Raw genomic sequence first — 12,449 nt, 5'->3', positions numbered from 1 at the left:
GGAAGAATTCAATACTAAGTGGACATACTTTATATAACGGCTGAAAAACATGATTCATTCTCTCAACTGCATTAAAAAGCAAATATCTGATTCATTACAGATGACACGCTTGTAAAATATTCCACTAGTGTCCAACTAGTCCAACTAGGGGACAGGAAATCCACAACAAAAGTTCCTTGTAGTTCCTGTACCTAAGTTTCTTCTCATCTCTTTCAGTTACAAAACTTGACTATTCATGTTTTCAAGAATGATTTAAAAAAAAAAAAAAAAAACACACTTATAGGTAGTGCTGAACTCTATCAACTCCCTTAAAAAAATCCCTCAAATTAAACAAAGCATGTTTAACTGCAAGAAGTCTCATAAGCTGTCTTGTTTAATTAAAAAAAAAATTCACATTCATATGAGCTTTCACTTATTGCCTTCATAAAATCCAGATCCTCAATCTTTTTCTTGCAAGTGAATTACTGATACTTGGCTGTCAATTCTGATCAGGCAAAAGCTGCACCTGCCTTTGAGGGACCGCAAACATGCTCCAAATCAATAGGATTCCTCACAGATTTTTTCTACTACTCTTCAGATGTAAAAAAAAATCCAACTAAGTGAACACTTGATAAGGGAGGAGAGTCTCATGACTCATTTCATCAGACTGGTCACTCAGCAAAGGAAGTGAGGGTTCCTGTTTGTGGTGGAAATATTTAGAAAGTTTATTACAGAAAATATCTAGAATCAGAAAATACAGCACATAGAAATGGTTTAAGGAGAAAGAAACATATCTTGTTCTCTATTACTATATTTTATTAGAGGTGAAAGTACAAACATGATAAAGATGAATGCTACAATCAATCTCATTTATGATTATATACTGTTTTCTTCTTTCCCACATATATCAAGAGAAAAAAATACATATTTACGCATACTTTATGCAAAAGTATAAAATTAATTATCTACTTAAAATGCTTCCATCTAATTAGAAAAGCTCTCTCAATTCTTGTTAAAGATTAGTGTTGATTAAGAGAAAGGTATTAAGTACAGTTATTTAGATGGTGCAATAAAGTTAGTCCTGACTTCTTCCAGACTCTGGAGGTCTCACTATCCCACAGTCACCTAATAAAGGATTTTTTAGGGTCTCTGCTAAAGCGTCTGAAATCAGGTTCTAAATGGGCGTGGGTATCTCCACTACTAAAAAAATGAGATATTTTTACAAAAAAATTTAAGAATCAATTCCTTTCAAAACGCTCTCTTCAATGGGTTTTCATTTGTTCACATGCCCAATGGGAATAGCTATTTAATTTGAAAACAGTTAATAGGGCTGTCTGATCTGCTGCATTTTGTGAATGCCTTGCTGGGAAATCTTGGATTCTCTTAATATCTGAGTCCTCCAAACCACTGTTATCAACTGAACAACCTTTTAGCTTAAAAGCTGGCATGACTTCCCTGACTCTCAATGTTCTCAGAGGTAAGGCACCCCCTGAAAGCTTCCACTGGGCAGTAATCAACAGAAAAGATGTTCAGAATAAAAGAAAATACTGGACTACTACTACAGGGAAGATGGCAAATGAACACACATTTAAAATGTGCCATTCTGGATGAAGAGAGAGTAACATGAAAACTAAGCAGTAGCTGAGTGAGTAACTAATTTGTTTTTTTCAATTACAGAATCATATATAAGAATACCTGTGTTCACACCTACTATGCAGTGCTACTTAAAGAAAAGTCAATAAAATTCAGCTTTCAAAGACATTGATGTGTCTAACACCACATAATATTCTGGATATTTAAATTGGAAGTAGCTAACTATTTGTACCCTGAGGATTTCAGAGCAGGAGACAAGGCATTAAGTCTTTCACTATAGACAGCCAATTGAGTCCAATTTTGTTGTTGTAGTGGCTGGACTCACTACATCAGATATAAACAAACATGAAAATACCACAAAAGCCTTCTTAAGATCCACAAGCTATTTACAAACCTTCCCTATGCTTTTCACATTTTTAGCTTACCCATTTTTGAAATTGAATGCATTTTTAAGTTAGTCACCACAAGTTCTCTATCAAAAACAAAGTACATTCCAAATATTGTAGCAACAAAAATTAATTTAGGAGGTCTAGCAGAAGAATTAGGTAAGAAAATGAAGCGAAGTGTAGCTTGCCTCTTCAGCGGAAGTTAAACTACCACACTTTAATCCTTACTACCTGCAAGTTGCTGTTTGGCCCAAACAAATTAAAATACGCTACAGATAGAAAATTCTACAATTTTGTCATGTTAAATTACTTGGACTGTATAGTGAAAAGAACTAGTAGCACTTGTATCATCTAGGCATAACTGATAGGCTTTGCAGCATACAAGACCTTCATCAAAACCCTTAGAATTCAAGTTTATCAAGTGAGACAGAAATTTATGTTTCTATGTAAAGTGAATAGTACCATTTTAAGAGTACTTCAGCAATTATTTCAAAATCCAAAAGCCTGATGCATCAAGTGTGCTGCAGGTTTATTAATTTTTAACATAGGTGGGATTAAGTGGATTTCACAATAGATACTAACATATTTCAAGAGCACACAGATATTTCATCTATATTTTTATAATGTTTTATTCCTTTTGATTTCTACATAAAATTACTATGTAATAAGTTGCTCTTAAAATACTTTAAAACATTATAGCAAATTATTCATGTTTAGACACAGTCACATTTAGACAAACATTCCCAACAACTATGACATTCTTTTACATGAGATTTGACCTTTTCCTTGCTGCAAGAATATATGGCTGCAGATCTAGACAGACATCATCGGCACTGCAAAACAGCAAGTGTATTTTGTTACTCAGAAACTTCCTCTTCACAGTTCACAATGTTGTAAGTGATACTCAACCTTTCTGAAAGATATTTATGCTTTTTAGCCCATTGTAGTATAAGTTAAAATTGTGCAACTTATTGATTCCAAATGAATGAAGGTCTAGGCAACAAGCATAGACCCATTTGAAAAGGTTGCTCCAAATACCTGCTCAGTTGTCTTTGTTGAATGCTTTGGACATACAGATGTGAATCTCGTTTCTACAAAGATTCACACCTACTGCTCACTTTATGGAGCATTCAAAGGATGAAATTGTATTAAAACAACTAGTACCAAACTCAAAGTTACAACTAATGRCTAATGACAACTAATGGTTTTTTTCTTAAGCTGAAAATACTGAAAAAGAATCTTTCAGCCTCAAAGATCCACTGATCTGCTACAGTCTAAACTGAAAATAAGAACTAATTAAAAATAATACTCAATCAAGCAGAAAGCTTTTTAGTGCAAAACAAAAACCAAAACCCTAAGGCCTAAAGTTTATGACAGAAATTTAAAACTGAATCATCTGGAAAATTAGAAGTAGTTGAAAACATTTTTTTTCTCTAGATCAGATATAAAAGCTAAAGCTGCCAATCTTTAGAATCACATTAGCTGCAACTAGCATATTGCAAAAGATGCTAAACTAAAATTTGTCCTCATTTTAAGTATTTCTCTATGACAAGAAGTGTGTTCTCAACAGAGGAAAAAAGTATAACTATTTTAATGTACCATGAATACATCAAAATCAGCACTTCCCACTAAATATTTCTTTGCAATGATTATCATGATATTACATCATATTGGAGATATGAGAAAAAAGGTCTTAAATTTAAGGGKTTTTTTTAATGAGTCTAAATTGTGTGCTATTCCAAAATAAAATATTATTGCAACTCCATCACACTGTCAGTCAAGATAGTTTAAGCTGCAGTAATTACAGCATTTCTTCGTTAAAATTTCATCTGCAATTGAAAAGAAATTAACAAGCAACCCACAGGAAAAGAATGTGATTACTGTTTTTAAAAAGGGGGAAAAAATATGCCAGATTTAAACTCTCTAGCAATGACTACCACTAGGAAAGAAAAGTTCATACTCTGAGCTAAGAACATAGGAACTCAAAAACAGAGAATAAGTGCTCTTCAGGATAATAGTTCACTTTTTTTCTGGATGCTTTCTGTATTCCTCCCTCACCTCCAAGTCAGCAAGGCAGAAGTGAGGGAACTTTCTGCACAGGCTAGCCTGCCAGGGAGGAAGATGGTGTCTCAGAAACCAGATACATTAGTGCAAGTTTTTTTTTTGTTTTGCCAACTGCAGCTGCCGGCAAGAAAGTCTGCCATGCAAACAGACAACATTGCCTGGATGAACCTGACAAGTTTCCAACACTAGGCCTGACATCCCTGAGGCAAGAAAAATTTTATTTGCTAACATGAACTAATTAGTAAACATATATTCTCTCACCTCTTCAAAAAATACACCTTGAAGAGTTAAAAACCACAAATGCTTCTAGATGCCACCTGCTTAGCTTTTGCTTCATTACACTAACTTTTTACAATTTATTCGCAGTTGTTTAGATACAAAAACTGCATGTTAACTTTTTGCTGACTGTCAGTAGCTTCATCTAACAACAAGAGTTATAGATGAATTTGTCTGGAAAATGATTTAATTCCAAGTGTGCTCCACATAGACCAAAACACAAGACTTGAAGAAACATCACAAGACCTTTTTCTGATTAACTCATACAGGACTCCTGAGCTGGGACTTTCCGTACATGCCCATCTTCCTGGCTTTTACCTGGCCCACAGGAATGTTCTTACAATACTGTCAAAGTTTTTCCCTGTTATTCTCAAAACTATTTCCACTCCCTGATAAAAACAAAAACCCTTCCCCCGCCTCAAACAGCCCCCACAGAAACATGGCACTRCAGCTTGACTGCCACTATTTGAAAAGCACCACCTATTCAACCTGCTGTGAGACACTTCAGGTTGTCCCAGCTGACAAATGCTTATACTAACATTACTTTTAAATTACAAAAGATACTGATCATGAAACTCAAATATTTCAGGAGTTGCAATTTTTAAAGAGGTTTTTAGAGGCATAGATATGTCAAGCTATACTAAATTTACATATGCAGTTGTATGCATGCATATTTTTAATAAAAATGTAAAAAAATTCACATATTATTCATGTATTGTTGATAAAACAGTTGGCTACAAAGAGATAATGAACATAAAAGGTAAAAATCCCTAATGACTATTTTTACCACATTACATATTACGGTTTTTTGTTTGTTTGTAAGCAAGGCCACGATACATACTTATGTAAAGGGTTCCCCCCCCCATTGAAAGATACTTCAAGATGACTACTGAATTATACAATGCAAAGTAATTCAATTTTCCATATAACTAAAATATAAACTTTTTAATATACAAGATAGGTACAGGATTTATTTGCATGATCAGATGTTGGATTCTACTAAGTTCTGTAGAACRTTCTGTATTTCAGCCAACAAATTCAGGCTTTCCTGTTCTACACTGCACTGCTCGCTCTCAGGAATTTCCACAAGCAGGAGAAGAAACAGTTATCCCAGAGTCCAGTCCACAGCACAGGTGTCCAAAGCATGGAACGTATTACCTGTTTTTCTATTTAACCTCTTCTAGGACATTACTGACCAATACGAGCATCACATTAGAGAATTTTTGTTTTTGAACTGCTCTTTAACTTCCATCATTAATTTCTGAATTACTAGCATATTGGAGAGGCTTAATAGTCTTTAAGAGTCTCCTGGTACCCAGTGCAGTAAGAGAAGTCCTAGGCCTGGTCACACCAGACCAGTTTTCTTCCTCTTTCAATATATGCAATAAAATACAGACTAAAATAATTTTTAAAAAATTATCAGAAAATCAAATAAGACCTTATCTCTTATCCAAGGAGGAATTGCTATGCTATTATTTTCCTAATATGCAAATAACTCGAGAAGTTATGCAAACCCTACCTGGCAAGGCTGGGAATAGAGCCCACATCTCTACTGCAACAGTCATCCAGTCAGCAACCCCACTGCTCAAAATAAAGTCAAACACACGGATTTAGCTGTCTTATTTGTACCTACCATACTGGCATTCCTAAATCATACTCCTTGCCAGTCCCAGGAACAAAAACTTCATGGTCAAGGCTATTACTAGCTAATACAGGCAGGGGAAAGAGGGGAGGAAGCAGAAAAGGGAAGGGAAAAGGGAGGGAAGAAGAAACTGTATTTTCTTTTCTTTTTTTTTGGGGGGGGGGGGGTTTGTGGGGGTTTTGCCCCTCCTCCCCAAATAATAGCACAGGAGAGCTTTCTTGTGGTTGTTACTTTGGTTACTATAGATACAGTAAAGGGCCACTAATTTAAATAGTAGAGTCTGCACAAGATAGCCAATAGTCCAGAAGAGAAAGCTGAGGGATAACTTGATTGCTGCAGTCCTTGGTACGGTATAYGGAATTTCATTTTCTAATCTTACATTTTGTGTTGTAAGAAAAATACAAATTCACACAGAAAACAGCTTTAGAATGTACTGCATAATCTCTCAAAAGCACAGTGAGCAACAAAATACAGGTGTTTCATACATGCATCAACCACTATTTTAAATAGGAACAGTGAGCCCTTTAGAAAMTTGGGAGAGATCTGTGTGACTTCAGGACTCCCAACAGGACAGCTTGCTTGCTTTTAGCATGACTTTGAAAGATCAAGGGGCATATTGACACTGGTTCCAGAGAGGATTCCCTTGGCTTAGATCAGGTACAATCAGGTTATAAAAATTACATATAGAGTTACCAGAAATACCACTTTTCATAGAAAAAGCCTAATAGGTCTGGGGGATTAAAAAATTATTCCAATTTTGAAAGTCTTGTCRATAGTCAGATATACCTTTGTATTATTTCTGACAGTAAGCTGGTATTTCCTCCTCCAGATTATATTCTTAGCAAATAAATTAAATATTCAGTTTTCATTATCTGTGAAACTGATCTACACATCATAAAAGTTTTGGTTACAAACAGAAGTTGCACAAGTTTACAGTAGTGACAGCCATAAGGCTGAAAAAAGCAATGCTGAAATCAATTTAGCTAACGAAAATTAACTTAGTTTAAAAAGCTTATCATAGGATTTTAACTGAAACATTTTCTATTTCTATTTCTTGAAACAGCAGGAAATATTGGGCACACCCTTAACTAATAAAAAAAGAAATTAATTGTGTCAGTTACCACACAAAACATTTTTCTTATTTGCAAGTCTCAAAAGCGCAGTATGGTACCCGAAAAAAAATATACGCATGCGCACACACACATACACACAGTGTAGCAAGAGCAACGTGGATAACAGAAGCTACATCAGGCTTGACATATGTGATGTGCATGATTCAAGCTGATTAATGGAGCAGGCTGCTATAGTTTCTCAAGCTTTCTCAGGCAAAGGGAGGGAGAAGGATACCCCTCCACACATACTTTTTTATTAATTGGAGGCTGAGAGAGTTCACCTTCCAAAAAGTACATATGATCTAAGTTTCTATAAATCAGTTTTGTCTTCAAAAGCCAACACTTGCAACTTAAAGAGAGGTCAATACTTTCCAAACCACAGCTTAAACAGCTAAAGAATATTCAATTTCCTCTTTCTTTTAAGACATAACTGCAAGAGTCAATACAATATAATACATACTTTATAGGTCTAGACTGTGACTCAAGAAGGTTGCTAAAGTGAGACTTGAACAATCCTCTCCCTGAAAAAATTGAATGCGCCATCAGTACAACATCTTACTTTTACACACAACTCCTCATGCTATTGGGGGGGGGGGGAGAAGGAGAGAGGAGTGGGGAAAAAAAACAAAATAAAAACAACCAGCAACCTCAGAATCCTTCCAAATTTAACACTATGGTACAAAACATCATCTGTTTTATGAATAAATCATTTAACTACAGCCCAGCCCAGGTATAATCTGTAGATATTACCATGATAGCAAACAGTTGCCACAGGGTAGCTTTAAAAGGTCAAATACATCAACCCAACTCAGGTAGTTTTAACACAGTATTAAGCCAACGATGATTAATAGAGATTACATTTATAAATACTCCCAAAAGTAAAAAGATACWAAGCTAGATGGTAAGAAAAACCTTCTCATTTCATCACAACACCAACACTTTTCCTAGATCAATGTCATTGTCACAACAAAGACCTAGAACAGCCCTATATCCAGCTCATTTCTAAGCAAAATTTAATTTGCAGAACTCTGCTCAGTCTCCAGTTACATAACGCGACCCACTGCTTAGAGGAAGGAAAGAATCTTTTAACTGTTAAAATGCAAACTGCAAAATAATTAGTTGCTATTGAGAGGAGAAAACATTCCTGGAGTGGCACTGGAGAGAACGAGTCTGGAATTCAAACAAGCATACTGACGTATTTGGACAGCTAAGTGGAAAAAAAAAAATCCAGCATATACATTCGTTCTAACATAATCAACAACAGTCAGAACAGTGCTGAACTGTTTATCATGGTCCTTCTCTTTATTAGGAAAAACACATAGCCACTTCATTTTCTTCACTTTTCCCTCTCCTGCTGTCCACACCAGTTTACAGCACATAACTAAGCAGAATATTTTGGATCTAGACTATGTGGGAATATCTTATCTACAGCCAAGTACATAAACATATGTAAAACCCAGGAAAGAACACGCGCACACACAGAGAAAATCCCACTAGGCAGTTTTCTAGTTAGCTTTCTTCATTTCTATTGAACAATGGAGAATCTGTGTGCTCAATCATTCCTGGGAAATGGTGTTTTAAGGGACAGATAATTTAAAATATTAAATACTGTAGGACTCATACCAATCAACTTTCTAGGATCACCATGATAGGAAGCAGCTCTCACATGTGATAAGCGTCTGCCTATGCTGGAGAAGGTGGACATGAAGAATATAGTGTACTTGCTGCATTCTAAATATACTTTAGATGCTACTAAGATATCAACACATTGTATAAAGGGAGATGTATCCCCAGAAAGGAATAAAAAAACAATCAAGATGTATAAACTTGTAAAAAAACAGACTTGGAATAATCTGATATTTTCTTCACTGTAACTACCTAGTAGTCTAAAGTAGCCCTCTTTAAAAGACATCAATAGTAACGTGCTTTCCTATTTAAGCACATCTATCTATTTGTATTTATGGACTCAATGTTTGACGAATGTGGAGGTAGAGCAAAGAAAAAAAGAAAATCACCTTTGTTTATGTACTGAAACCTAGCACAGGCTTTTGTAGTAAATAACTAAAAAGGTAGGAAAATACTAACCTTGCTTTGTCTACAGGCACTGCATTTATGAACACTAAAGCTGACTTGCACATGGAGAAATATAAATAGTGATACATACTAATCAAGTTTCAAAAATAAAAATACCTAAAACATGCCCAGAGTGGGCATATGAAGGGACAGGAAAGAGACTCAGCACAAATGGTCTCATGACTTACTAGAAAAATTAAGTCATTTGATGTCATACAATTCATCATACCATCTTGCTTAAAAGCACAGAAGACTATTGCAAAAGCCAGAGAAAAAAAATCCACAGCCTTATCAAACAAAACTTGTCTTACAGAGCTTGAGTAGGACCCTGTAAAAATAAACTTGCTGTCAATGGCAGGACTCCTATATGCTTCAGCTGGCATTAGTCAGATAGATTCTGAAGAATGCTTTTAAAGTTTTAGAATATATATACCAAATTGAATTTTTGCTTTTGGTTCTACACATCTCAAAAACAAAACAGAAGTTATCATGGTCTTGTACTATATACTCAAATTAGCAAAGTTCTAAAGTGATTAGTACAGTAGAAAACTGTATTAAAATGAAATGAATTTGTATTCAGAACAAAAGATATTTGTTTTTACCTGAAAATTAACATCTTCTTTCTTAAATATTAGTGCTCGAACTTCATCAGGATCTCCATTAAATATAGCTTGAACCAAAGGTGGCTGAAATGAAGGGGAAAAAAAAAATCTATCTTAGAGCATAATTCCATTTCCATTTTGTTGATACATACATGGCTTTTGGATACATAATATACAAACACTAAACAAGGACAAAACAGAACATCCCAGACAGTGAAATGAAAAATCAGAAACAATAGAATTGAAAGAATTGCGAGTTTTAAAGTTTTAAAAGCTTCAAGCACACCAACATTCTCATTGCCCCAACCAACAAACCATTAAAAAACAAACAAACAAACAAGGCTAGAACACTAGCTTACAATGGCTGAAAAGAGAAATCCTTGTAATAAAATTAGGGCTTAAAATAAAGTGAGCATGTTAACACATACCATGAATTCTATGAAGTACATGTAAACAAACCCCTTTCACATTAGCAAGTGACTAGAGTTATTAGAAATTTTCACCTGTTTAGTTACAGAGTAAGAAAGCAAAGTGCATCAGAGAAGTATGGTAACAAATTCACACTCACACACACATATTACTAAATATAGCAAGATCTCCTGGTAAGTAAGAAAAGCTGCTGAGATATGCTAGCATGATTTTAGTCAGTGATTTGACAAAGTAAAATCATTTAAAGAAATAAAGGCACAGCTCCCACAGTGCTGACCATGTCTAGCAAGCAATAACCTAGATCTAAGGTAGGTCTATGTTACGACCTCTCCTCTTTTTTATTTTAGCTTGTAAGTACTGTCGCTTTCTGTACACAACCTACTGTATCAGTTCTCAAAATAAACCCAACAAGTCGTTGCAATATAATGATTACATCAGTTTCTAAAGTGGCACTGCATAAATGCACCACTGAGGAATGGAGAGTAAAGCAGGGGAGAATCACTTACTGCAAACAGAGTTTTACAAGGCCTCTAGAAAGCCTCTRCACAGGAGCTGAGGTTTCCTACTGCTGTACCATAAATAAAGTTACACACAAAGGAATGAGCTCCTGAAAAAACACATTAATTCTATAACTAAGCTTCAACTTACTCGGTATAGGCAGTTTTTACCATCTCTCCTCTAGTTTCAACATCATGCATATTCACATTAACCTTATGGCAATTACTAGCAGTATTTGCAACAGCAGTATGAACAGGAATTATGCCAACAAACAACATGCCTTACCAGCACACTTCCAGAGGGCGAGGGACGTAAAGATGTATTTTCCTGAGGTAATTTGGAAATAAATGTGGGAGAATCATCTTCCACCTCCTCCAAAACAACAATACAGACACGACTCATTCGATCCGTTTGAGGAAGAAAAAGTAAACAAAAAAAAAAACGCCAGCAACTATTTTTGGAACCCCACTGCAGGTAACGCAACACGGACCATACAGAAAATACTGTCACCTGTTTCATGGACACTCACAAACTTACAAGTGCTGCTGCTGGTGTACTAACACTTAAAAAAAGAATACTCCAGTCCCTCCTTACATTTMATTTTTCAGATTTTAAAACCTCAAGAAGTTCAAGACGATGGTTAAAAATCATAAAGGCTTTTTTCGTTTTTCTAAATAAAATTTCACTCGACATCAAAACCACAGCAGGGAAACCGTGGAGCAGCTGATAAAAATATTCCTAGATCCGATTCAACTGGAACAGGCTGCGCCGTCTCAAATAGCTGCCCTTTCCCCAGCGAGCTGCCCTTTGCTAGCGGCTCGGCTCGGGCAGCCGGGGGCTAGGCACGCCGCGCGGCCGTTGTCGCGGGCGCCGCACCGGGACACCGGCCCGAAGCGGGGGGACGAGTGCCCTGGCGGGGACGGTGCCGCTCCCCCCGCCCCCGGCCGCCCCAGTCCTGCAAGGTCAGTGGTAAACGCAGAGTGGCAGCAGCCTTGCTGCTGACTGCAAGCAACACCGGTCCTCGTCACCCTGTAATTCCGCAGCTTCAGTTGTCAACGTCAGAGACGGTCCATCTTCCCCCCCCCCCAAAAAAAAAAGTCTGCTTTTCAGCAGTTATTCAGAACATGGTCAGAGGATGATAGCTCTCTCCCGTGCGAGAGGAATATCTGCAACGCACAGCGGGGCTGCAGCACATTTACATGCGATGAGTCAGAGCACAGGGACAATGAACTCCTCGAATAGCAGAGCCTGCGGAAGCCGGGGTCCCCAAACRCCACGCATGGAGGCAGCTCTGCTCCGTCAGTGACACAAGCGATGCACAGCGCTCGTTTCTCCTTCACCCGGCAAGAGCTGTGGCTTCTCCGTCAGGGACTGCGTGTGGCGGAATTACTGTTGAGGAAGAACGCTTCAGCAAAGCGAGCCAGCTACCGCGGCACAAAAGCTCCAATTACGGCCTTAGACGCCTTCTGCAAAAGCAGTTCATCACTCAAGTGTTTCTTTTCGTCGCCATGTGAATACAGTTCCCATGATAGTCTTCATTCAGACTGAGGGGGAGACGAAGGAGGGAAAGAAGGGAAAAAATAATAATAACAAAAAAAAATTAGGCTCTGTGCATCTTCTCTGAGCCACCTTCTTTATTCAAAGATCTGTCACTGTGCCAACTTGAGTCTCCTCTTCAGGTAGAGGTTCTGCTTATCAATTTTTCCTTGACAGGTTAAATGATGTGATCAGCAGAAGTCTCGCAAAGCCTTTTTCTTTCTTTTTTCTTTTTCTTTTCTTTTCTTTTTTTTTTTTT

The 12,449-nt window shown here is 36.8% G+C and overlaps 1 protein-coding gene across 1 annotated transcript in view; it reads right to left on the bottom strand.

The window, feature by feature from the left end:
* Nucleotides 1–11,584, bottom strand: part of ANKRD28 (ankyrin repeat domain 28) — an 83,810-nt gene extending 72,226 nt beyond the window's left edge. Inside the window, exons 1-2 of the mRNA XM_085307517.1 lie at nucleotides 10,940–11,584; nucleotides 9,728–9,811 (exon numbers count right to left, since the gene is read on the bottom strand). Coding sequence (XP_085163643.1) covers nucleotides 9,728–9,811; nucleotides 10,940–11,173 — 318 coding nt within the window. The 5' untranslated portion in view covers nucleotides 11,174–11,584. The remainder of the gene's footprint in view (nucleotides 1–9,727; nucleotides 9,812–10,939) is intronic.
* Nucleotides 11,585–12,449: the final 865 nt, after the last annotated feature.

This window comes from Rhea americana, unplaced genomic scaffold, assembly GCF_003343005.1.
Source record: "Rhea americana isolate MKP2758 unplaced genomic scaffold, rheAme1 scaffold_26, whole genome shotgun sequence".
NCBI classification, from domain to species: Eukaryota; Metazoa; Chordata; class Aves; order Rheiformes; family Rheidae; genus Rhea; species Rhea americana.
Note: the sequence above shows the minus strand (reverse complement) of the source record. Positions and strands in the feature narration are given on the sequence as shown.